The 27191-nt window shown below is 39.6% G+C and overlaps 2 protein-coding genes across 2 annotated transcripts; both read left to right on the top strand.

The window, feature by feature from the left end:
• The first annotated feature begins 2172 nt into the window (after positions 1 to 2172).
• LOC128361859 (cytokine receptor common subunit gamma-like) lies at positions 2173 to 5393 on the top strand. Its single transcript, XM_053322431.1, has 5 exons — positions 2173 to 2454; positions 2638 to 2728; positions 3155 to 3321; positions 3577 to 3710; positions 3835 to 5393. Exons 1-5 carry the CDS (start codon positions 2373 to 2375, stop codon positions 4090 to 4092), a joined length of 732 nt encoding a protein of 243 aa, XP_053178406.1. The 5' UTR covers positions 2173 to 2372; the 3' UTR covers positions 4093 to 5393.
• A 1439-nt stretch (positions 5394 to 6832) lies between these two features.
• Positions 6833 to 23601, top strand: kdr (kinase insert domain receptor (a type III receptor tyrosine kinase)). Its single transcript, XM_053322132.1, has 30 exons — positions 6833 to 7077; positions 7992 to 8085; positions 8184 to 8386; positions 8859 to 8980; positions 10395 to 10563; positions 10871 to 11010; positions 11405 to 11588; positions 12794 to 12914; positions 13074 to 13243; positions 13329 to 13485; positions 14438 to 14558; positions 14670 to 14781; positions 14898 to 15233; positions 15723 to 15869; positions 15956 to 16087; positions 17031 to 17137; positions 17534 to 17669; positions 18636 to 18740; positions 18861 to 18974; positions 19315 to 19403; positions 19674 to 19836; positions 19928 to 20019; positions 20136 to 20258; positions 20343 to 20454; positions 20547 to 20646; positions 20740 to 20845; positions 21305 to 21450; positions 21557 to 21641; positions 22555 to 22637; positions 22806 to 23601. Exons 1-30 carry the CDS (start codon positions 7011 to 7013, stop codon positions 23020 to 23022), a joined length of 4053 nt encoding a protein of 1350 aa, XP_053178107.1. The 5' UTR covers positions 6833 to 7010; the 3' UTR covers positions 23023 to 23601.
• The last annotated feature ends 3590 nt before the right edge of the window (positions 23602 to 27191 follow it).

The following is a 27191-nucleotide window of genomic DNA, read 5'->3' as shown; positions in this document are numbered from 1 at the left end:
TATGCTGATGATACACTTTTTTATTGTAAAGGAACCACTCCCCATCTTTCAGATAAATGTCATGGAGTAAAAAGTACAATATCTCCCTCTGATATAGAGTTTAAAAAAAGAATTATAATACTAAATATTTACCTTCCTTTTCGCCACTGGTTAAATATATGTTTTAAAATTTTATGCAAATTAAAAGCTTAAAATTCTCTGCGGTTTGGCCAAGAAGACAATGATAGTGTTTGTTTGTTTGTTTGTGTGTGTGTGTGTGTGTGTGTGTGTGTGTGTGTGTATGTGTGTGTGTGTGTTTTCACTTTGTATAATGCAAAAAGGGATCAAAGCACTTCTCTGGATTCAGTATCTGCATCAGCTGGTCACACTTTGATCTTACCACGATGAACTGACCTCCTGGCCTCCATACTTCACTCAGGCTTAGTTTTTGCTAAGCTTTCCACTCACAGCTTCACAAGTGTGTGTTCCCTTTCTCTACAATGCACTAATATGTCAAAGGAAAAGAAGTGTTTTTGTGTGAAAGACTTGGTAAGGCCTTTGAGGCCTTAGATTCCAGGATGCCTCTTAGAGAAGCACAGTATCCTGTCTGAGGAAGTGTGGACTGTTTCCTGCTTCCCTCCCTTCCCTGTCCTCAGAGTGTCCTCATCTTTTTTACTGTGCCAAGAGCGGGACCCTCATAGGCCCCCAAAGATTGCAAAAAACTTCTCTCCTGCATTAAAGCTGGACAATCCAAATCTGTATGTAAAGATTCGGGCACAACTTGAGGACAGATAATCCAAAATATCAGAGGTGGTTTTGGTACTGCACAAATCAACAAGACACTCAACAGAGCGACTGTCACTCTCTGCCATTTGTTTCTTGTTGAAAGGCCTTGGTCATCTTCTCAAAATAAACACCAACTGCTTATTGGTGCTAATTAAAAGACTTCTCTGTCTTTGACCCGGAGGAACATACACGCCTTGATATTCACATTTTAATAGCAGACTTCTGTAGTGTCCACTGACTCTCTGTAACCTTTTTGTTTTTTGCTCTTTCCCCTCCTTTCTTTTTTGCTTTGGTCTTCTTTGCTCTGCAGTTGACTTTTGACTTTCAGCCGTGTTGTGTTTAAAAATGCAATGCAAACAGAGTTGAGTTGAGTAGTGAACCCGAAAGACTAAAGATGTTAACAAAAAGCAAATGTGTCACATTTACGGAGCGTGCAAACAAGGAAGTGTTTGGTCATTTAAATTGAGATATGCCTCAAAGCATGAATCCATTTTCAAGCATGGAATTGATTTTGTTTGCAAACTGATTAATCAACTGTTAATTTCAGACATTCTTTAATATATTTCTTCTTTTGTTATCGCTGATCTCTTCATGAATCATGCATTTTGTTTCAGTCTAGTTGTTTATCGTTCTCCGCTCTGATGCCATCTGTGCTGCCCTCTTTTCTGCCTCCATGTCAACAATGCAACACAAACACTGTCCCCTCCCTCTCCGTCTTTCTCTCTCAGTGCATAAACGCTTCATGCCCATTCTTTCTGTGTTCAATTGTGGGACACTGACCTTTGAAATCCCTCTTGTGATCCCAGAGGCATAAACATGAACAGTGCCAAGACAATTCACAGCTCATTTTTGCACAGGGATTGTTTTTATGGGTGATTTAATGCACACTGTTGAGTTTAGAACCAGATTTATTCACAGCTTGAGTGCAAAACTATTGTGTGGAATCTTTTTTTTTAACCACTTTTCTTATACCCTTTGTTGTATTTTATCAGTAATTTTAAAACTGTGGTACAGATATAAAGTTGATGGCACTCACATCATGCTTTTTAAAGACCCAAGCAAATATCTTATAAATACAATGTATAATATTGTACATAAAAAAGCATGTGGTAGACATGCACATTCCAGAACAAAAGTTTAACTAGGTACTGGACCAAAGAGGTACTGGCACACTGTAGCTCCTTTATCAAATGATTAATGAGACATTTGAGTATGTGATGTGAGGAGCTACATACTTCAGTCATGCTGATTCAGACTGAAGAAGAGCATGTAGAGAAGGATCAGAATATAATTGTAGAAAATTCCGTGGATTTGTAAAAGCAAGGAGGAGTTGGGAAAATCCCACTCCACTCCAGGTGGAGTGCTGTAGAGTATATAAGACCATGCTTCTCAGGTAGTCATTCAGTGCCTGCTCCATGGACCAGCCTCAGTTTACTCGTGGACTGCTTGATACACAGTAAATCTATTATTGCATTGAACTCTGCCTGACTCTGCATCTTTTTTTCAACATTTGAAGTTCCAACTCTCCTTGTTGAATTACACATATTGAAAATATATATTGTTTAAGTCCTGAAATTTCAACTGGCCTATAGTAGAGAAGAGCCATCATGTTTTTGTGTGCAACAATGTTCTCTACATTATTTCTGCTTCTCTGCCTGACAGAGCATGTGTTCGCCAAAGACCCTTCAGGTAAGAACATTTGAAGATTATGAAATAAATAATAAATGATAGGCGACTTATCATATTAATAATATTTGGTTTTTGCCTAGATGTGTCAGTGATGTGAGCAGTTGCTTAAGGGCAGATCTGTGTATATAGTTTGAAAAGGGGCTTTTAGATGTTAATGTTTTCTTCATGTTGGTCTGTTGACAGATGTGGATTGTATTGTGGTGCATTTGCACTCTGTTCACTGTTCCTGGAATACACAGTGGACTCCAGAGGTCAATTACACCTTCTACAGCTGGTTCGTAAAAAAACCCCAACTCAAAATCTAAAACTAATTTTGTCATCTGAATTAATCAAACTGCTAAAAGAAATCTGAAATTGAAAGATAAAAAAATATATATTTTTAAATTTCAGTCACAAACTTGAAAGATAGTCATTAAGTGCTACATTTAGAAAGCTCCACAGGTCTCTGGAGGTGATTATGAGTAGATTTGATTAACATGGGCCCTGATTTTTGACATGACAAAAGTACAAAAGTACATCTTTTACAACAGAATATGTCCCTAAATTATTGATATAAATATATTCCCTCTTAAACAGCTCCAGCAACAAATATGCCCACTGCAGATTGCCTGATTATTGACTGAACCATTATTATATTGATATGTATTCATACATACATGCGTGTGTATGACTAAATAATTTTATGGTGATTTTTATGCAGGTTCATTAATGAAGAACCCAGTGAGTGCAGCACCTATTTGTCAGAGAACAGCACAGTCACTGGATGTATCCGGCCCTACAAGAAATCCCAGAGGTTCGACACGTTTTACACAAAACTAATACATGACCAACACACTTTTCAGACGGTCCATGATCTTAAAAACAGAGGTAAGCTCATTTACTGGAGTACAACATAATATTATTCCAAATAGTAAACCAATGAATTAAGGAGATGTAATGTTACTTGGAAGAAAGAGACTTTTTACATTGACCGGTGCAGCAGCTGTAACTTAAATCTGTGAATATTTTACAGTAAAGGGAAACAATGCTAGTATTCTGATATTAAACAGACTATAAGACAATAAAACAGGCATTTCTCACATTGTATATTTTCTATCATTAAATGGTCTGTGTCATCTGCAGTCAAGTTAAATCCACCAACCAACCTGACTGTCCAGAATGGATCAGACTCTAACCTGTGGTACAACTGGAATCAGACCTCCACATCCTGTGTGGAGAGTGAGGTCCGCTACAGGGTCAACTGCGAGAAGTGGCAGGTGGGCAACTTGAAGGAGAACAGAGATTCATCATTGTCTTCATCCCTCTTTCTTCATTTTGTTCTTCATTACCTTTTTTGTTTTCCCTTCCCTGCTCATCTCCTTTCTCTTTTCCATTTCACAGACTTCTGAGGTCAGTATTGGGAGGCAGAGTTTCTCCATCAACTTGCCATCTAGCAGTGGACAATTGGAGCTGCAAGTGAGAAGCAGAGTTACGTACGAATGTGGAAAGTCTTTATTTTGGAGTGACTGGAGTGAGCCTGTGATGTGGAGTTCCAACAGTCAATCAATCTTTAATTGTAAAGCGCCAAGTCACAAGGTCATCTTAAGGCACTTTACACCTAGAGCAGGTTCTAAACCGTACTCTTCAGGTTTAATTTAAAGAGACCCAACATTCCCACATGAGCAAGCACTTGGCGACAGTGGCACAAAGTGGGAAAAACAGTGAAATTCCCCAAACGTAGTGTCTCTGAACTATCTCTTTAACCAAATCACACACATTGAGGCTATTCATCATGTTTTGATAACTAATTTAATATTTTTTCACTTATATTCACTGAGCCTCCTCTGAAACTGTTTGGAGCCCCCATGGGGAGGCCCACCTCCCACTTTGAAAACATCTGTTCTATAACATTTGTCCTCTTTATGTTGCTTAAATACTGTAAAAATCATCTTTTGTGTTTGTCTTTGTCTTTGAGCGGACCACAGTTCAAAGTCATAACCTCAGGGCGAGTTGGGAAAACAGAAGCAGATAGTAAAATGGAAAATATTTTATGTTTCCAGCTTTTCCAGAGGTGCATTTGATGGTAGAGGAGTGCCCTCCAGGAAGCGTTGCTTAGGAGGAGGGTGGGCGGTTTAGTAGGCAGAGAGTCCCTGTAGAAGTGACCAGGCCAGGAAACATGTGGATGTAGCACATTAACATACAACCCCATCATCTCCCTAAACCCTCCTGAATCCATGCCAGCATCAGAACACAAGCCTCCTACTTCTCATCAACTGAAAAGCTACATTCATCATGTAGAGGTCAGGTTTGAATTTCAGTGAAAAACATGATCATTAGACATGGACTAGTGCAAATTTAGGTGTTACGTTGCTTGTATTTGCTGAACAAACTATTATGTACTCTAAAGTAGATTTGGTGACTGACGCACTGTATGGCTTTTCCCTCCCTTCCTGTTCAACATGATGTAACCATTTGAGTTCATCCAAACCTCATCAGACATCTTATGATAGATGGTAAAACCTAACTCACTGATAGATTTGGGTCTATAAAATGAGTCCAGTTAATGACTGGAAAAGTTAACAAATTCACCCTCATTGTAGCTGAGACAGCAGATGGAGAACCTTAAAGGACAGGCTCACAGCTTTTCAAGTCACTTAAAACAACAGCCAGAAGCCCAATTAAACATTGAACACAGGTTTTATTTTCTGTAATGATTCCTCCTGTTCATACTGGCCATTAGAAGATCCCTTAATAGTGCACTTACAATGTAAGAAATGGGGGACAAAATCCACAATCCTTCTGTGCAAAAATGTATCTAAAAGTTCACATGGAGCTAATATGAAGCTCCAACCATCCCACCATGAGTCAAATCAAGTAGTAACATTTCTTTTAATGGTACAGTCTTTTAGGTGCTAAAATCCCAATTATTCTTTCTTTTAGTATCACTTATTTGACCTACATTTATTGTTTTTATCATTTGTTCAACTGTTTTTCAAGTTCAGCAGTTTTTCATCAACATCATGATTAGTAAAAGAAAACATGATAACCACGCTATTGTCTTTGTAAAACTGATTGCTAGTTAGCATGCTAACATGCTCACAATGGCAATGCATATATATTAACCAGGTATATTGCATGTTAAAATACTAACATTTGAATTTTCAAAATATTTGGCCACAAATCAAATACATACAGTTTGACATTTTGACCTGATGACAGTGTGAGGTGAAAATTCAGAGGATCACCAAAGTAGTTATTATAAAAAGTTATTATAAATTATTGTGGCTACATGAATGCCTGTGCCAAATTACATGGAAATCTATATAATAGTTATCAAGACTATTTTCTAGAGGAAGTTAGAGAATTAAAGTCTGTATGATAGCATTTCTACATAACTACATAACTACTACATAACATAACTACATCATTTGGGGCCCATTAATGTCCCCAGATTTTGTGACAATCCCTCAACTAGATATTTAACTGCTGGTGGCGCTACAGGAAAAGTCAGGAGAGCATCTAGATCATTTTTAGGTCTATTCATCCTCTTGATTTTATTTGCTTTTTTCATATTCGAACATTTTAAATATTACAATCCACATATTTTTGGGTGAAAAGATTTTCTAAAATGTCATTCAAAATGACAGTTTAACAACAAAATCATCATTTTTACCATGAAGAAGACGCCTCTGAAAACTGTGGTCAAAGTTCAGTGTTTGTCCTTCCAGCAAGCAGCAACAAGAGGAGTGTGGGACATTTTTCAGTACAGGTTAAGACTTATGATTGTCATGTGGTTGATAATCATGATTATTAATCATTAAAGGCCTTGTGCCATTCATGTTTGTTTTTAATATAAATTTAGTCCTGAAATTATGGGAACTCAAAATAACTATATTGAAGTATTGCCAACACATTGCAATACTGAAGGTTGCAGAATATGTACTATTGGTTGCAACATTGATGTCAGGTTTCATGAATAAAATTTCTGGAATTGAAAACAGGACGAAGGTGAGCTCCACAAGAGGAGCAGCTTATTAGCTATTATTAGATAGATGTATAAGACTGTGTTTTCAGTTCTCTCATTTAGTGTTCAATGCCCCATGGACCCGCCTCAGTTTACTTGTGTTATGCTTAATACACAATAAATAAGATTGCATTGAACTGGGCCTGATTCAGTGTTTCCTTGATTTGTTTTGTTTGATATATGTTGTGGAAGACCTGAAGTTTTATTGGCCCAGCTGAAGGATTTTTTCCACGCTAAGAGGTTCCTCTCATGTGGTTCAAGTTTTACTTACAGTCAGAGAGAGAGAGAAAGAGAGAGACGCTCCTCCCCTGCAGGCTGCTCAGCTGAAGCGCGTCTCTCCATCCTCAGCAGCAGATCCAGCTCTATGGGGACACACTGCTGATCACTATCCACTGCTGGCTCCACTGGTGCTCGTTTTCAGGAGTTTGCAGCACTGAAATTTTTTACCAGAGTGGACTATAAGGCATCAGAGGTCAATGGATTAGTAATAAGCGTGTAGGATTATTTTTTATCATTGGATGTTCATGAGGACTCTGTCCATGTCTTCTGTCGGATGATGGCTCTGGGAGTCTCCGTCATTCCACTTCTTGGCATTATTCTGGAAATCAGTTGTGTTGCTGGTAAGAGAATAAATTAATTACTTACAACGCTTTCTATTCATAAACTGTAGATGAATAATAGTTTTGATGAGTTTTGTAATAGAGGCTGCCAAAGTAGCCAAAATATATGAGATAAAAACTTTTTTATTTCTCTTTTCGTAATTTAATGTAGTTGCCAGTTTAGACTGTGAGAACAGAAACACATGCTGGGTTTAATTAGCAGTTGTGTGATGTGAAGAAAATGAAAAAGTATTGTAGTGTAAATTAATTTCTGTCCTCTTTTAGGCATTCATTGTGAGAAAAGGAAGAAAACGTGGTTATTTGACAAATAAGAATTTGTTACAATAAGTCATAAGTCAGTTTGTGTTTACTAATGAACGAGGAGGGCCTTTTTAATTTAAGGGTTACTAAGTTACAGTAAGTTAACTTATCAGACCAACATGTTGGGCTTTTTCCATAAAAAATGTGCGTTAGGGCCTCACAGGGAGGTTGGTAGGCAGTCTGTATCCTCAGAAACAGGAACCCCACCTAGGCCACACTGTGCTGGGCTATTGAGCCTGACCCGGCCCATCTTCCCCAGCTTCCTGTTTTGACACAGTTCCACCATTTTCTGCAGCAGTGGAAAAATGGCCCTGGGAGCCAGAGAGCCAGTTACAAAACAAATCACATGTTAGAGACTTTCAGTTTCTATTGTTGTGAGAATCTTGTGCTTTTTAATTGTATTTATTTTTGTTGTTTTTTGGGTTTTAAAAAAAATAAAAAAATTCCAGGACTGTGCTGTTTGTGTGAGTTTTGGAAACATTAGTAACATGACCTCTGACCCGCTCTGACCCCATTATGAAGCTGTTAGTTAGGGCCATACAAATTGATGTCATCACTGTTTGTGTTTGTTGTCAATCTCTGTAGTAATTAACTTGTTTTGTTGGTACTTTAAGCCACTGGATTGAGGTTCATGCCTGATCCACCAGTGCTGAACATCAATGGAATCCACAGGATGAACAAATCTGACAATTTGGAACTTACATGCAGGTTTGTAAATGTACCTGAATACAATGAATTAAACCACTCACCTATACACACACAGTGCAGAAACAGATCATCCATAATTGTGTGTCCTGATCCAACAGAGGTCGCCAGCACCTGAAATGGTCAACTCCTCCTACAAGCACTCGCTTCTCCAGGAGCGACTGCAGTGGATCAGGACTCTTCTGCGAAACACTGCAGATCACCAACGCAACTGTCAATGAAACTGGACAGTATCAGTGCTACTACAGAGACCTCAAAGTTGAAGATGGCAAGACTGCAGCATCTGCATACGTGTTTGTACATGGTATAACTCTTTTTAACTTCCTTTTGGAGTTACTATGAGGAATTGTAGAAAGTTAGGGTTGAGTCTTAATCAAGTATTTATTGTTGCTGTGTCATGTAATATAGTGTGATTTGTGTGATTACATTATGTTATATTTTGTGTTAGTTGAAAGTATAGATGTGTTCTTAAATTTAACTATGTTGATGTAATGTGCTGCTTTTGTGTGTGGTGTTGTATTTTGTGTCTTCTGTAGCACAAAGTCACCTCAACTTCTACACAGTGTTCCATGTAATGCAATGTGTTTGTTCAAACATCCACTAATGTACAAAAAATGATGAGGTGACCAATCATAATTCAGGGATTTGCTAGCGCCACCCTGACCGCCTGTTTGTTTCAGGCCTGTCTGTTTCAGGCCTGTCTGTGTTGTGTTGATTCCACAGTTTTACTTGCTTCTAACTGATATTTAATATGTATGTATTCAATTTGATTTCAGATTACAAGGTGCCATTTGTGCCATCTGATAAAGAATATGAGGTGGTCTTCATCCGTGAAGGAGAGCGGGTGGTCATACCGTGCAGAGGCTCAGTGGAAAATCTCAATGTTACGCTCCACACTGTAAGGAAGAGTTTTTTCTGCTTTCCTCTTCTGCCACAATGAAATCCAAAGTGTTGTCGGCTAGGAGCTATTTTTAATGGAAGAATAGCAAGTTGAAGTTAAAGAGGATGTAACATGCTTTTTGTGATTTTCTGTAATTTAATAATGTCAGACGTATATGTTAAACATGGTCAAAGTTCTAAAAGTTTAGGTGAACATATGTAAAAATGGCACCTTCAAGTCAGAAAGTTCTGTTTGCAAAGTTACTTCTACTTCCTTGTAATGATATCTGATGCTTGTACATGCCCACAAATAGATGTCTGTTCTGTGGTCTTTTTTGCTAATGTTGCCACACAGGCTGTTGAAGTTATCCACTCGCATATTTTGAAATCGGGATCGAACATTTACAGATGTTTTTGAGAAGTCTATATTTCCAGAAGTTAATTCTTACTACTACTGTTTAGACAACTGGGGGGCAGCTTCTGGAAGCTAACCAATCAGAACAGACTGGGCTCATTGGGGAGGGAGGATGACTTAAAGAGACAGGTGCTAAAACAGCCTTTTTTCAGACAGAGGCTGAACTGAGGATCTGCATACAGAGCTAGTATACTGTAATTCATGCAAAGATATTCGATTAGAGCCCCAGAATATAAATAAAGATTGTATCATTCAGTGCACAGATTAATGCACACAGACCCTATTCAGAAACTGTGACTTTAAACAAGCTTTTTAGACTTCTGTAAAGTTGTAATGTCACAGCTACCCTCTGTGTTTCTCCCATCATTGCCCCCATCTCCTCTCCACTCTGTGTGTTACTTGTGGTTGGCCTGGTAGTGCGTCACTCAGAAAACAGTCAATCAGAAGAGAGAGCCACTGAGCAGATTTAACTAACATTCAAAACATTTAAAAAAAATAATAATAATTTTTTTGTACCTATCAAACTCCAAAGCACTGGATCTTACATTTCCCAAAATGCAGCTTTTTATATTTGACCCTTCTGGCTGTGGACATTACTATGCCTATGATTTTCAAACTCCATGCCCCATTCTGTAAAGGAGGCTTGTTCTAATAGATTGTTTTGTTACTTTTGTCTCCAATCCCAAACTGAGATAACCATGATGACATCAGTATCATCATTATCATCATTATCACAAAACTACCCTTCATGTTGATATGGTTGCCTTTCAGTTTAATGTGGTTTCAATCTATCATACAGAAAGATACATCCTCAGTAGTGATATCAGTTCCCATATCAAGAGCAACACATCAGTTTGCTGAACTTTTATCTAATGTGTTGTTAAAAAGTTATGTTATCTACACTGCCAGATAAGACTGCTCAAATGTTGAATGTGCTGGTATTGATTGTCTTTTTTTTCTTCTTTTCTTTTTTTTCCCAATTCTCTGTTCAAAAACTTAAAATTCCTGTGTCTGTCAGAAGTATCCAAATAAGGAGCTTCATCCCGATGGGAAGGATTCTGTATGGGACGCCAGGACAGGTTTCACTATTCCCAGCTATCTGATCAGCTACGCCGGCGTCGTGTCCTGCCAGACTCGTATTGGGAATGAGACGTTCAAGTCCTCTCTCTACATTGTCGCTGTTGTTGGTAAGCTGGAAAAATCAGTCTGTTGTTTACTTATTTTTTAACACATATTTTTGGGGAAAACTTATGTAGGTGTATTTTATGACTTCATTACTTCTGAATGCATATCAAACTTTATTTATACAGATAGTGTTGATAAGTCCTGAGTGAGTGAGAGAGAGAGAGAGAGAGAGAGAGAGAGAGAGAGAGAGAGAGAGAGAGAGAGAGAGAGAGAGAGAGAGAGAGAGAGAGAGAGAGAGAGAGAGTCTGTGGTCTCAGGAGAACAATAGGCCGGCGACTGACTGTGGTGTCTTTCCTCCCTTTTCCGCAGGATACAAGATCTATGGTCTTGAACTGACCCCCAAAGAAGTCAAGCTGTCTGTGGGGGAGCGACTGACGCTCAGCTGCACTGCCAGCACTGAGCTCAATGTGGGCATCGAGTTTAACTGGACGCACTCTGGCCAGGCCCTGGTCAGTGCCCGAGGCTTTTTGGTTTGCCCTCTGTAACATTAGAAGCTTTTGTGTGCTTTAAATGAACCTTGTAACAAGGTTCTTTCACACTGATACTGCAATCAGCCTGTTTGACACACAGCTGAGTTACCAGAAGTGCTCTATCTCACTTCCTGTTGTCCTTGCACATAATCCTTGCTTCCTGCTTTGAGGAATCCTTCAGATTATCTCTATACCAGGTCAAAGTGCAAAGGTGACCAGATGTGCTTTAAAAAACAAAACAAAAACAAAAACCTTTTTCACACAATTATTTTAATAGTCTAAATGTGTTTTAACTGTCTGTTATAAAAGACAAATGCACTACATATATTATACATTTCTTATGGATCTGTCTGTTTCTCTTTCTCTCTGTCAGACCTCGGTAAACGGTTCAAGGCTGACCCACGCGACACCCCATAAGAAGAAGCTGTGGGCTTCTCTGGAGCTGTCCAACACGCTCATAGTGGAGAATGTGACGATCGATCACAGGGGAGAATACACCTGCACTGCATCCAGTGGGAAGATGGAGAAAAGTAAGACAGCGCATCTTACAGTTTATGGTAAGTGCACTAAAAAAAAAGTCATGTTGCATGCAGCTGTTTTGATGCTCAGAACCATAAACTGTTTCATGCTATAAAACTAAATCACAGTATGGAATTAGAGAGCCCTCAGACTTGTGACTTACTGAAAATAACATTAAATGATACAAAAACATCTGTAATTGGATTTTTGCTGGAGGTGGGATGTGGGCTATACTGAAGTTGATGGACATTGTCTGGTTGCTTCATTTTGAATGCTCATTTTTTTCTCCTCTGATTTATACAACATGGTTATATTTATATGTTTATACTCAGTATTTCTTAACAGTGGCCTTTAAAATGAAAGATTATGTAGCTATATAATGGGAGGAGGCCCACTTGATATTCAGTTGATTGGAAGTGTGTATGATGAAAATGAGAAAGACACTGACAAAAAAAAAGGGTCATAATAACTAATAGAGTTATATTGCATCATTTAAGAATAAGGAGGCTGAGCATGCAGTGGTGAGGGTAATCAACTGAACTTTTGAGACTGTTCCTAAAATCAGTTTGTCAGTTTTCCATCTACTGTCAAGTTGCACAAGATGCCAGGCTTCAATATTGACTAGGAAGTAAAAACAACACCTGTGTAACATCAGAAGCTATGTGGGATGAACATGAATGCCTGACGAATATTCCTGTATTTGTTCAGACTGCATTATCTCTTCGATATATGCCATCATAATACCCTTCTGTGAATCCTCACATTTCCCCTGCTTTCTAAATTAAATATCTCCATCTTCCCGCCCTTAAAAGATTGAGGTTAAGTTAACTATACACATAAATATTAATTTAACCAACAATCCCATCCAAGCAACACTTGCACAACCAAATGAGGGTGATAAGCAAGATTATAATAGTCCTGGTGTCTGTTGCAGATCTGAAGTTGAGTGAGATAAATGAGTGATCACTGTTGGGCCCTAAATCAGTACATATATTTGATTTGTGGTGCTGATTTTTCACATGTATTCCTTACTTAGCGTTAAATGCAATCTCTTTGTTTAACCATGATCATTATGTGTTTTACTGCTGTTTTCATGTCGCAGAATAGTTAAGTTATGTTTTTATTTTATTTGTACTTCCCAAAGCAAATTCCTTTTGGTTATGTTGAAGTGGCAATTAAGTATTGAATCTTGAAATACTGATGATTTGTGTCGCTAACAGCACTTTGTGATTTTTCTTTCCAGAAAAGCCTTTCATTGATTTGCAGGAGCCATCCACAAAGGTTTGGGAGTTGCCAGTGGGAGATCTGACATTTGCCACCATGCCTGTGAAGTACTCAGCCTATCCTGAGCCCACCATTAGATGGTATGTTCATAGTAGAAGAACTATGGATATACTGTATACTATGTAGCTTTGTCAACATGTGAAAAAATCCATTGTGACACATTCATGGTGGATGTTGGTACTCTTAATCCAGATACTGTGTGTTATGGCTTATTTTGTCACTCTCTTCTGTCTATCCAGGTTAAAAAATGGCCTTCCACTCCTGAAGGATTACTACAGAGTCAAAGGGAAAAATGATTCTCTCACCATCCGCGGACTTGTAGAAACGGATGCAGGAAATTATACAATGGTCCTGACCAATAGGATCACTAGAGAGGAGCAGAGACATACCATACAGCTGCTGGTTAATGGCATGTATTCTCCATTCTCTTCCTTCATACAATGCCTGACACTTTTAGAGACAGTGGTAATAATTCCTGTCATCATCTCCTACAGTTCCTCCTCATATCATTGAGAAGGAGGTGGCACCGGACACTGATGTATACCCGTATGGCAGCAGCCCCATCCTGAGGTGCACCGTCCGTGGAATTCCCATACCAACAAATATAGAGTGGCAGTGGATGTCCAAAGAGGATTGTCCGACAGCCTTCCAGTAAGTCACCTTCATTTAGTTTGTGTGTGAGAGAGACACATAGAGAAATAGAGAGGAAGACGGTGAACTTCTGTGTACGCACACAGTGTTCACATGCTTCTCAGTCACTCATTGTCAACAGGTTGTTGATTTAGGAGAGCAATAGCAGCTTTCGTGATGTTGACAAAAACAAAAGGAGAGACAATGAGAGTGCACTCTGACCCGATGCAGATCAGCGGATGTGATTCATGCTCTTCACAATGTCCATTTTTAGACATCAATTATTCAGGCTCTGAATGTGTTTACTAATTTTCGACAATCAGATATTTTTACTACACGCCATGTGCCTCAGTGGATCAGCTGTGTAAGATAGTAGCTCTGTCCGTGCAGTACAGGAGGTCACGGTGGTTACACAACAGCCTCCTCAGGTATGCGCTGATTTGTTTGACTGTTGATAGAAAGGAAGAGGGGTGCGTGGCTGCTCTGGCCAGAGAAGACCATCAGCATGTTCCTTATCTTCTGTCTACACATCAGAGCACTTCCTCAGTCAGCCATGCACTACATTTCCTGTTGTTCCCAACATGCTCTCTGTCGAAAAAGAGCTTCTTCCTGCTAGAGCTGCGTCACATCTTGTAAACTTTCTTGCTCATTTTCTCATGAACCCAATTTTATACTGTATTCTACAAAATATCAGTTTTTCAGGCTTTCTTACTTTAGACTGAAAGCAGTTTGCATTATATGTTTAATCTAAAAATGCACTGCAAAACACAGCAAAACAAAAAAGAAGAAAAACAAAGTCTATTTTTAGAAATGGAAACAATTGAAAGACACGCATGACTGGAAAGTTCTCAGAGGGAATCTTGTGTAATAGTGTAACACTGTTGCTACTTCAGTGCTAAATTTGACAAAAGTATCATAGCAAGATGTTTTTTTTTTATTTTTCACCTGGTATCTGTTTATTTGGGACCAACAGGTCAGGTCTGATGAAGTCTGAGGCTCAGCTAGAAGGCTGTACAGATTGGAGAAATATCACTAATGGCACCGGTCCAAACACTGTAGAACGGATTTTCACGGACATCGATCATTCCCAAAAGGTAAATTCTTCGGGATGACACCCTGCCCCCATAAGACTACATTTTTACTATTTTTGAGCTGTTTGATAGCCCATGTAATAATAACTATTAACAAATGATACATTTCCCTAGAAAATTATGAGCTCTTTGAAGATTCAGAAAGCCAAGGCCCAGGTCCTCTACAGGTGCACGGCTCACAACAAAGTGTCAGAGGATTCACGCGTCATCTTTTTCCATGTGACACGTGAGCACTGTGCTTTTTCTATTTCTCTGTTTTATGTGGGCTCTTCCTGTGATCACGTCAACATTTCAGTGTCCATCATATCTGGTCTCATTCTTGCTTGTGTGTCCACCCGTTAGGTGGCCTCGAGCTGAGTGTGTCTCCATCCAATGAGCCTTTGGAGGAGGACCATGTGGTCCTGCGGTGTAAGGCGGACAACCTGATCTATGGCAACCTTGCGTGGTTCCGTGTGTTGAAATCGGATCACATCGCATCAGTGCTGCCCTGTCGCTCCTTGACACTGCAGCGGAGGCCCCTGCAGCAAGCCGTGCTCTCCACTGTGCAGGGTACTAACGTGACCCTGGAGCTGCCACTGCCCAATGTGTCCCGCCAGGATGAGGGTCTGTATGCCTGTCAGGTGGAAAACATCAAGACTAGGGAGAGAACCTGTCTGATACGCCGTCTTTCTCTCAGAGGTAAAACAGCAGAAAATTCAGTGTCTGACCTTTGACCCACATCTTTGATAATGTTGTACCATTCTGGACCTACAAATCAATCATTCAAAAAGGAAAACCATAATTTCATTGTATAGGACATACATCAAGTACAACATACAACATACAAGTTTGAGCATCAAAAAAATGTTTTTGACACTTTATTGTCATATTTTCAATTGTTCAAGTAAAGTATAATGTAGGATTAATTTGAGTGTTTGCACTGCAGTTACCTTGTTTTCACACTCCAGATAAAAGTGTTCAAAAGACCAGAGTCACAATCTTGAAACAAGGCAGAATATATTTATAAAGGAGTCACAAAGAATGTACTATATAATATATGATTTAATAGGTGATTTTTATGTTATTCTAAGAGAGAACATGTATAACAAAATAAACAGAAACTGACATTTTAAGGTTTTTCAGTGGCTTTGAAATGAATCGTGCAACATTCTGTGCTATACTCTTAAGGTCTCGAGGCTGCGAGGATCCTTAACAATATAACCGACCAAAAAGTTAACGTGAGTGCAACGATGACTCTCCACTGTGATGCTGCTGGGACACCAAACCCAACGGTGGTGTGGACCAAAAACAACCACACTGTGGTAGAGGGCTCAGGTGAGGCATGCACAGCTTTTCAGTGAAAACTGACTGACTTCATGAGTTGCCACAGCTATTAAAGACCAATTTGGAAATGCTTTCAGGTGTGATTCTGAGCCAAGAAAACCGTGTTTTGATGATTCAGCGAGTGAAGAAGGAGGACGGTGGTCTGTACACCTGCACTGCATGTAACAGCCGTGGTTGTGACACCTCACAGGCCTTTTTGACTACTGAAGGTCAGCCCCTGCCTGAAATAATGCTAATTATAACTGAAATATTGCAATGTATAATGATGTAATATTTCCTGTTTCCTGATCATAAAGAAAAAAATAGTTTATCTTAACTGCTTGGCAATACTCACAAGGATTGTGTATTTATATCCGGCCTCAAGGTTTCGGTGGTTCACATCACACATACGTACTTTTTGATATCAAAGATGTTGAGCAAGAATAACTTCATGCTTCCGCATGACAGGAAGTTGGCCCAGTTAACGCACATCCTCCTGGGAGTTTCTAAATCCAAAACAATGAGGAGACTGCAGGACAAAGGGAGAGGCCAGCCCTGCCCCAACTCCAACCTCCTGTTCTCCTGTCCACCCTTTTCTGTCCCCAACATAGCGACAAACAAACAAATGTGGTAACTAGAACTAGAAGGGCCTACGTGACCTGGTCCCCGCCAGCAGAATGTAGACCCAGTTACAGCACTTCCCAGCGCTGCTAATGAGGGATAGTAGACGACAAACCCGCAAACAAGAAATTCTCTGTGTATGAGTTTTACAGAGCAGCAGAGAACTGAAGGGAATTGGAGGGAGAGACGGTCCATTACAGCATGTTGTTACACACCACTATTAGTCTGATAGGCCTTTTCCAAGTTGTCTTTGGCAGTAGTTGTTCGTGCTGACTCCTGACCATTTGTTATGACTAGATAAAATATCAGTTTGCTTAGAGTCCAAATTCCTACAGTCTCCTTCCTCGAACCCAAACACAGACACATACAGACACATGTGAAAATGCCAAAGACAATGACAAACCTGTCTGAACTTTATGCCCCCCTGCCAAGGCACGTCACTGAAATCACACTTGACATTCCTCATTTTCCCTTGAGAATATGCCCCAAATTTGTCAGATTAGGCATTTTTTGTGAATACTCCTGCAAATGATATTGCTCTGCTTCTTTTAGGTGCAGAAGAAAAGACCAATGTGGAGCTGATTGTTCCTATTGGGTCAGTGGTCATCGCCATGTTTTTCTGGCTACTGATCGTCTTTGTCATCCGTGGAAGAAAGAGAGTAAGAACTTCCTCATCCTCATCCTCATCCTCATCCTCATCCTCATCCTCCCTTTGCCATGCTTTTCCTTCCCTCGGATTTTCCCTCCAGTTATACACAGGGGAGCCAATAATGAATAATAAAATTAGATCTAAAACATACCCACATGCGCAAGCACACACACTGCGGGGGTGTATGACTGATTAGAAGTGACTAGCCTGGCTCTCAGTGGCAGCCCGCCTTTGTATGCAGGAACAACAGGGCCGCTTTCTGTTCCCATAAGTCACGTAGACTCTCAGTACTGATTGGGCCCCCTTTTACTGGAGGGGCAACAGAATCACAAGAAAACTGCTGACAAACAGTGGCTCATTAATTCACATCTTACATCTCTGCTTGCCTCTCTCTGTTATCTCTCAGCCAAATGGTGGAGATCTGAAGACGGGCTACCTGTCCATGATCCTGGACTCAGAGGACATGCCCATGGACGAGCAGTGTGAAAGGCTCACCTATGATGCCAATAAATGGGAGTTCCCTCGGGACAGACTAAAGCTAGGTGAGACCATGGATGTATAAGCTTATGGGTGAGACACGAAACTGACGAAATCCAGAGAATAGGCAGCAAGGAGGGATAATGAGTAATGAAAATGGTCCTTGAGAATTGAAAGGGGTAAGAAGCAAAGAGAATGTCCCCAGAAGAGATACAATTATATTAAGTTTATATTTATATTATAGATGCTAACAATAAACTGACTGCAGTTTGTTTGGTTTTTAATCTGAATTATTTTAAACATAATTCGTCAACCATGCTAGCATCCTTGCTGTAAAAATGGCAATGTCAGCTTGTCAACAGTGACTTGAACCAGCTGCTGACTGAATCTAAATGAGTTTACAACAATTGTAAAAGAGTCAAGAGTCATACAATTAGAAACGAAATGTTGTGTAGTATTTTTTTTCCCTTTTGATTTTGTGCCTAGTTATTTTTTTCCCTATGCATTCGGAAAATTAATGTTAAAAATGTTAATAAGGACTGAAATAAGTCACTACTACTATTAATTTATGCAGTAGTAAAATGTAATTCTGCACATCTGAACCATCCAAGAGCTCTGGGTGCTCTGGGCTTAGCCCCGGATCTTGTCAACTCCTAGGTCTGCCCCTGGCTGACATTAGCATGAATGGCCTAGACTCAACTTGTAACATTGTTTTTTTTCTCAAAATGTCAAGAACATGTCTTGTGTTAAATAAAAATTAAACAAAATATCAAGGGAAAAGAAAAACATAAAAAGAAAGAAAGAAGACTGACTACATTGTGAACCAGGAATTTTCAGGGGGATGTAGGAAGTTTGTGTTGAAATGTAGCATAAAAGCTATTTAGAAATAAGCAAAATTGAAAATCAAATCAAACATACTCATGTCGTTGAAGGCGCACTTCTTCTAAGAAAATGATAACAAGCGCTGATGTTATTATTTGTGTGTGAGCGTATAAAAAGCAGAGTTGAAGCTTCATGTCAAATGTTCAAAGGTGAACCTCTGGGACGTGGAGCGTTTGGTCAGGTTGTAGAGGCGGCCGCCTTCGGCATCGAGAAAGCCACCACATGCACCACTGTTGCGGTCAAGATGCTTAAGGGTTAGTAATCTGTCCTCTCCTTCTCTACCCACACACACACACACACATATATATATAGACAGTAGACACAGTTTAAATCTTCAAACACACAGAGTTAAATATCATCTCTTTGTGTGACAGAGGGAGCCACATCAAGTGAGTACCGTGCCTTGATGTCAGAGCTGAAAATCCTCATCCATATTGGACATCATCTCAATGTTGTTAACCTGCTGGGAGCCTGTACGAAGCCTGGAGGTGAGTCATCCTACAAAACACACGCCTACACTTTACATCAAGAAGGACCCACTCACATTGCCCCCTTCTGTGTCCCCAGCATTCAGCATTCCTGAGTAATTGTCTTCTTTATGAGAGCAAATGATGGGACTTAACAAGTGTTCTCTGACCTAATTACACATCGTCTTCAAAAACTAACTTATCTGTCTTTATTTGGTACAGCTGGTATTTATTTACCTTTCTCTCTAATGTGCCTCACAAAAAAATCAGCCTCTAGATGTGCTCTGTGATCCTCTAACATATAGTTATGAGTTGTTGATCCTTCTTACTTTGATCCCTGACCTGCTTGCTCTCTCCTCAGGGCCACTGATGGTGATTGTGGAGTACTGTAAACATGGAAACCTCTCCAGCTACCTAAAAAGCAAGCGTGGAGAGTACAGCCCCTACAAGGTAAATGATGTGTAACCCACATGCAGCACAATAAAGTGCAGTCAGCCTCTGAAGTGGTTACACTAAATCCAGGCCACTGCACACAGCCACACCACAGACCACAGACATTACGCAGCAACGTACTCTAGTACTGACTCACACGTTGTGTCGTATGTGGATGCTATTCTGATCTATACAAACAATACCTGCATGCTGAATATACAGTACTATAATCCTTTATATTCTAACTTCCATCCACTGATTTTCTGAACTGATGTCTGTGTTCAACAGAGGAAGCGAGTGGATAGCCAAAAGTGGGCATCTGGCGAGGAGGATGTGACTGAAGGGGATTTGGGTCTGGGGAAAATTGCCCAGTTGGACATCTGCACAGGAACGGCTGTCTGCTCCAGAGCTGGAGACAAGGCTTCGGGCAGCAGTGTCGACACTCAGGAAGGTGCTGAAGTCATTTTCACTTTTTCACTCGGCTCATTGCTATTGTCAATCCCAGTTCATTTATGATTGTAAAATGCATCATGTGACTGCAGAGAGCTCAGACCAAGACCATCTGACCATGGAGGACCTGATCTGCTACAGCTTCCAGGTGGCCAAAGGCATGGAGTTTCTGTCCTCCCGCAAGGTGAAAACAAATGATTTAGATATCAGTGTGTTTGCATGAAGGCATCCAAATTTTAGCTGATAATTGCTCTTTAGTGCACATGGATGTGAATTCTTCTCTTTCTGGTTTGTCTGCAGTGTATCCACAGGGATCTAGCAGCCAGGAACATCCTGCTTTCAGAGAACAATGTGGTGAAGATTTGCGACTTTGGCCTTGCTAGAGATGTCTACAAAGACCCTGACTATGTCCGCAAGGGAGATGTGAGTCCCCTTACCTGGCCCATAGATAATAAATCGTACTATGAAGGTCTCTGAAGCATTAAATTGACATTGTCACTGCTACAGGCTCGTCTGCCTCTGAAGTGGATGGCTCCTGAGACCATCTTCGACCGGGTGTACACTACACAAAGTGATGTTTGGTCCTTCGGGGTCCTCCTCTGGGAGATCTTTTCTTTGGGTAAACTTTGTAGTAATCACTAGTACACACAACACTGGGTACATAATGAATACTGTATACATCTAACATAATCTCTGTCATTTCTCCTGCAGGGGCTTCTCCCTACCCGGGCGTTTGCATCGATGAGTCTTTCTGCAGGAGGCTTAAGGAAGGCACCAGGATGAGACCTCCAGAGTACGCCACCAATGAGATGTGAGTGGAAAGTTGACATGAAGCACTTAAACACACCACAGAAATAAAACTTGATCCGCTGTCTCACTTGGATCCAAATATTTGTGTCTATAGATACCAGACCATGTTGGACTGTTGGCTGGATCGTCCCACAGACAGGCCGACATTTGCTGAACTGGTTGAACATTTGGGCAACTTGCTACAAGCCAGTGCTCAACAGGTCTGTTTGCATCAACACTAATACTAACAGTTTCCATTTAGATTCATTATTCAACTCAATATATTGTATTCAGCACAAAATTAGTTGCACAAAGGGCAGATGTAACAGTTTCATAATAGTCCATAATACAATTTAGATCAAAGGCCCAACCTGATTTTTCAATGTAAATTCTCTAAACTTTTTCTCACCATGCTAGTGTTATAATTATTGCCTATATGATACATGCGGTGCTAATTGCAACTAATTTACATCCCTTCACTGAGTGTTGCGAAGTTATTCTGGTAAAAACAGTTACATTGGAAAAGTTACTAGAATGTAATTATATAATGTGATTAATATCACAGACAATAGTCAACATTTTAGATTAAAAAATAAATAATTTGTACTCATATGCAATATTAGAAAGTGGAATAAAATGTTCTAGTGTGTATTTTAAGTGATATCATTCTTGCTCTCCAGGATGGGAAGGACTACATTCCCCTGACCCCAAGCAGTGAAACAGAAGGACCTCCAGTGAGCCCTGACTCCAGGATCCCCTACAACAGGCCCCAGAGTGGAGAACTCCTAGAAGCTCAGCTTCACTATGACAACGCACCGTCTCTCGGGTCAGCACAATGCATCTATGTCTAAATCTCTACTGTCACTTCAGTATGTTGAAGTACTCACAGCTGAATCTTCACTCATTGACTTCTTCATATCTTCTGTGTGCAGTGTGTCCCAACAGAGTGAAAGGTGCAGCAGGCCCCTCAGTGTGAAGACATTTGAGGACATCCCTGTGGAGCACAGTAGTGTCATGGTGAGTGTCTCTGAATACACTCCATCAACAAACAGTGTCCCTCAGTCATAAAATGGCTGTCGTCACAGATTTGATCTTTCTTTTTTTAAATGAATATTTTCATATTTCTGAAATGTGCCCTATATTTATATGAAATAGAAACAAACTGAATATAATGCAATTCAGTAAAGTACCACCACAAAGTACAGCCTTTAGAAATTGGGGATGGAGTTGAATCATCCACTTGTGACACATGGTCAGAAATTAGTTTACAGTAAGTTTCTCACCCATAAAGTGGCAAACATAAATCATTTTCATAAAATAAAGCAAAACTGACATTATGGAGCAATAAAATCTTCAAGTCCTATTATTAAGTATTTATAAACAGTATACAAATATTTAATAAATGGTGGATAACACACTATAATGTAGTTACAAGCAGATATAAGAACATTTTGAAGTGTTTATTAATGTGCAGTATTTGTCAACACTTGAAACTTCTCCTATAAGAACATGTTTTATGTTATTACAACTTTATATTACTACGTTGTCATTCATTATCAATGATAATTATTATTATTTATAAATGGAGCTCCACTTATGGGTGCCCACGGGAAGGGTGTTAGTTGTTGACATACATTAATAAACACTTATATCTGCTTACGACTACATTGTAGTGTGTTATAAACCATTTATTCACTGTTTATATTTGGCATAAATCCTAAATCTGGGGGCTCAAAGTAAAGTGTCACAAAATATAATGTTATAAAATCTAATTATAGAGACTACTTTTAATATTTTGCACGAATCTTTAAGGCAAACTGATGAGTGCCAGACAGTCAAAACAAGAATAAGAGGGAAACTAAAGATGCTAATTAAAGCCTCATTTTTCATTGCTAAACATTCATTTGTTCACATTGTTTTTTTCTTATAGGAGGGTCACACAGACAGTGGAGTGTGCTTTTCACCAGAGGAGGTGAAGGGTTTGAATCAGCTGCCAACTACACCCAACTTTAGGTGAGTATCAGCATATAAGCCACACTACATTAAACCTAATGTCACTCATATAACTGCTATCTGGGGAATCATCCACTACTTTATATTCTACTGTAAGTCTAATTGTCATAGTTAACATTTTTCAGGGTTTGTGATTCTAAATGTCTAGATCCTGCTTTCTCTCCACAGCCAGCTACTGCGCTGTAAGAGCAAAGAGTCTCTGGCCTCGGAATCGTCCAATCAGACAAGCGGATACCAGTCAGGGTACCACTCTGATGACACAGACACTCCGATCTACGCTAACGAGGAAATGATCATGAAGCACAACATGCTGAAGAAGCCTCCGCTGCCTAAGACGCCTGAAAAGTTCAACGTGGAGATCCGTTATAGTACGCCACCTGTCTGACCCCTGATAATGTCCCACTGACCCTTAACCCAGAGTCTTTTCACTGTACAGTATTTGTTTACCTACCACAGGTGTCACAGTTTAGGAACAATTGCAATAGAGCTCTGTTCACTGTGATGTTAAGATATTTTTTAACTTAATAAATCAGCTGGGAAAACATGAAGGTGGTATGATAAGTGTATAAGTTTCAGCCGGAGGAATGCTATCATGTTTACACAGCATGTGAAGGTCTGTGGAGCCGAGACATGAGAGAATGCCTACTTCCTGAGACCCGAAGCCACCCGCTTCCTCTATTGCAGGAAATGGCATCTGGAATTTTTAGATAAATTGAATCAGCAAATGTTTTCTTTCTGTCTTTCTTTCTTTTTTATTCCCTCTCTCTGTTTTATATTGTGTTGGCACACTGAAAGCCCAGCAAGGTTTAGTTCTCTCTGATCACTGAGAACAATGTTTTCTGAGTCACATTTGTACAGTTCTTTCATTCATATGACTTACAGTATTTTATTAAAAATGTATTGTATTGGCTAAACCTGCAATAAATGTAAGTAGTTTTATAAAATAAACATACTCACAGATGAATTGCTCTTGTGCATTCTTTAAAAAAAAGAAAAAGCATTAGTTAGACATGAAAAATCTTCCACACTCTGATTTTCCATCAAAAACATGAAAAATCTGTTTGTCTCTGTGTATGATACATCTCTTGCTTCCTTTCTCTTTGTCTTACACAAAGAAAACAATACTTTCGCAGCCTTGGTCATTTTGTGTGTGTGTGTGTGTGTGTGTGTGTGTGTGTGTGTGTGGGTGGGTGCCCTATAAACAATACCCTTTCAACCTTGGGTACTTTCTTAGGTGTATTCAGCTCACAATGCCCACAATAGCTCTGCCAAGGCCAGTATGGGTCACTATGAAAACAAACAAAGCAAAGAGCACATTTAAAAACCAGTTTTAGGATCGAGATCATTCACAGTATATTCTGAACGCCGTGTTTCAACATTGTAATTATGATGCATGATGCACACATTACCACTGAATGTACAACCACAATTTTTAGAGTCTTGAAAACATGTCTATAAAATAGAAGTTTAGTGTTTCAAAGCTCTGGGCAAAATTCCTGATAAATTAAATTGCAGTTCACAGTAAATCTAGTCTGACTCAGTGTCTGTGACTTTTGTGTAGGGGTTATGTCACTACATTACTCCTCAGCTGTTTCTACCCTGTTGGGTTGTTGTGCCAGCCAGGATGTGCGGCCATAACAGACGACTGCAGCCACCGGCCGCTAGCTGGGTGTAAAAGCTCAGAAGTGGTGGTCTCAGCGGGTGACAGTGCATGAGAACACAATTTTGTCTGCAATCAAGCCCAACAAACCCAGCTAATTATAGCATCCTAGAGGAAACGACTTTCAGCCCCCGAGGACTTGTTTCCACACTTCCACACATAGTACTTGGAGTGGGTGGGGGGCTGAGTAAATTTAGAAACTCCTCCTCATAGTAGTGGAGGAAACTAGGAGAAAGAGTTAATGGGGTTTTGGGTGTATTTAAGATGGATACAGAAGGTTTTGAAATCTAATGTTTCTTCTCAGGCATCAGTTGATTGAAAGCTACAGCTAGATCACATGACTGAATGGTGGACCAGGTCAAACTGCAATGAGAAAACACTGTCATTCACTGAAAATAGACTTGGAGAGAAACTGTCTGTACAATGTCCATAACTACTGGATGTAAGACCCCACCCTCATTTGCTAAAAGATGTCATTGTTCATATTCGGAATCCAGAGATAACTGAGCAACAGTGCCCTCTGCTGCGCCAAAAATGTAATTACATGACTGCTCCCGCCTTCTCAATTTATTGTAGTAGGTCAGATTGATCAGTGTATTATATTAGAAAAGAAGATGAAGCTGTCAAGTAATCATAAAAGCATTGAGTGTATGACTAATGATTCATGTCACAGACTCATGCTGTTCAGAAAACAGACTCAGACACAGGAATTCAGTCTAATTTCCTCAGGAATGGACAAACAGGCCGAAGGCAGAGCATGACACTGCCAGGAAATACCCTGGTATTCACAAACAGATAACAGCAGCCTCATTGTAATAACACACTCAGCCAACCACACTGCCAGCTCTCCTAATGCGGACGGATACATAAAGAAGCAGACAGACTGAACCGCCCGTAAAAACAAACGCACCTGCTTGTCGGTGCATGATTGATAACAGCTGTTAACGCAGTGAGGCTGAAGGTTTTAGCGTAGACAATTTGAAATGGCCAAATGAGGAAGATCATATTTGCCCGGACCCCTGCAGACATGCACAATCAATGATTCCCAACCAGGGTTAATTGTACCCTGCAGGGGGTACATCTGCAGTTGTATGTGGAAAGATTGTCAAGTCCCACTGTCTTATTTATTAAGATATCCTTTGAAATTGCCTCCCAAATGTTAAGAATTCAATTGAATTTGTTTGCCATTACAAAGTATGCTCTGAGTATGCCTTTATTTACATAATCTCTTACAGAAATTACATGTTTTATTTTATTAATTTAATTTTTCCTTTCTTTTCTTTTTCTTTTTACATATGAGCTATAATGGAATGAAAAAGCAAATTCTTTTTTTAAAAAATTGATAGTGTAAGATGAACACTGATTCAGGACAAGACAAAAGAGGCACCCATACAAGACAAAACTACAAAAAGAAAAAAATGATCATAAAAAAAAAGGATAGCATTCTCATTATACTATGCATGTACTATATGTGTAAGTGTGTGTGTTTGTGTCAGATAGCAAACATGAGAGACAAACAAACATAGTACACACACACACACACACACACACACACACACACACAACACACACACACACACACACACACACACACACACACACACACACACACACACACACACCCACAGGTAAAAGTAAAAGTAAAAGTAAAAGATAATAAACAGTTGAAATATTGACCTAAATATTAAGTTCAATTGAATGAACAATATTGCAACAATATTCACTTTTATGTACCAGACAGTGTAAAATGAGTTTATGATTAATACACATGAAACATTAGGATTAAGTTCAACTTTAGGAAAAGCAGGATGTCATAAAAACTACCAAACAATTTCATACGGGGATGCAACAGAAAGATCACATGACTTCTTTTATTATCTAAACTCAGTCCCGCCACTAAGTGGTAGTAATGCTCTAACATCAGTTCTCCAGACTGAAGTCTGAGATCACAAGGAGACAGAGGAGCAAACAGCATCTCTGGTGTCATCTGATGGCACATCCTACACACACACCACAGATCTTGATAGTAACCTACATGATAGTCTGTATGTTAACTGAAATTAGAGTAATAGTGCAACAAGTCTTCCAAATTAAATAAAACATTTGTTCATATGCTCCACAATGACACATAGAAGCAGTGCTTGATTTGATCATTTGCCACTTCCTAAACCTTTTGAAAAATGTGTACGTGTTATGATGTGTTCATGTGATGGAAAGGTTTGGTTCAGTTAAGGCACAAACATGACTGATAATGGTTCAAAATAAGCCAGTTGAATATCATGGTTTTAGGTGAAATTTAGGTTATGGGGGCATGATAATAACCATTAATAACAATGAGGTTGAGGTGAGAGCATGATCTTGCTCATGGTTCACAGAACTAATGTAAACTAGCGGTTGGAAACAGGAAACAAGCGGCTTCCCTGTATGAAATGCGATGTTATATTGATTGACAGACTCTCTTTTAACTCTGCAGGACGATCTCTAATAGTGCTTTGTAATATAAAGGGTACCAAATGTACCTTTGCTCTGTCTTCCCGTCCATCAAATCATAAGAGATTATCTGAAATCCAAGACACATTTACAGACTCTTACACACACATGTACACCTTCAGTAAGTGTGGCTCTGATAGATTGGTTTATTAAGCTGTCAGACTATTATCAAGGTGTTGATCAGAAATGACAACTTGTGATTTCCTTGAACCGTGTTTCTGTCAGTTCACATAGAACTACCTGACCTGGAACAAAAGAAAAGAAAGGAAAACTACTAGCAATCAACACAGAGGCTCAGTTGCACTTTTGATACTGAACCAGCATACTGACATGACACATGACACACAGACACACATATTTCGATTGAACAGATATTTTTATTTCACTGACAGGTTCACAGCAGC

The sequence above is a fragment of the Scomber japonicus genome, chromosome 7, assembly GCF_027409825.1.
Source record: "Scomber japonicus isolate fScoJap1 chromosome 7, fScoJap1.pri, whole genome shotgun sequence".
In the NCBI taxonomy this organism is placed as follows: Eukaryota; Metazoa; Chordata; class Actinopteri; order Scombriformes; family Scombridae; genus Scomber; species Scomber japonicus.
This window is presented reverse-complemented; position numbering and strand designations above follow the sequence as displayed.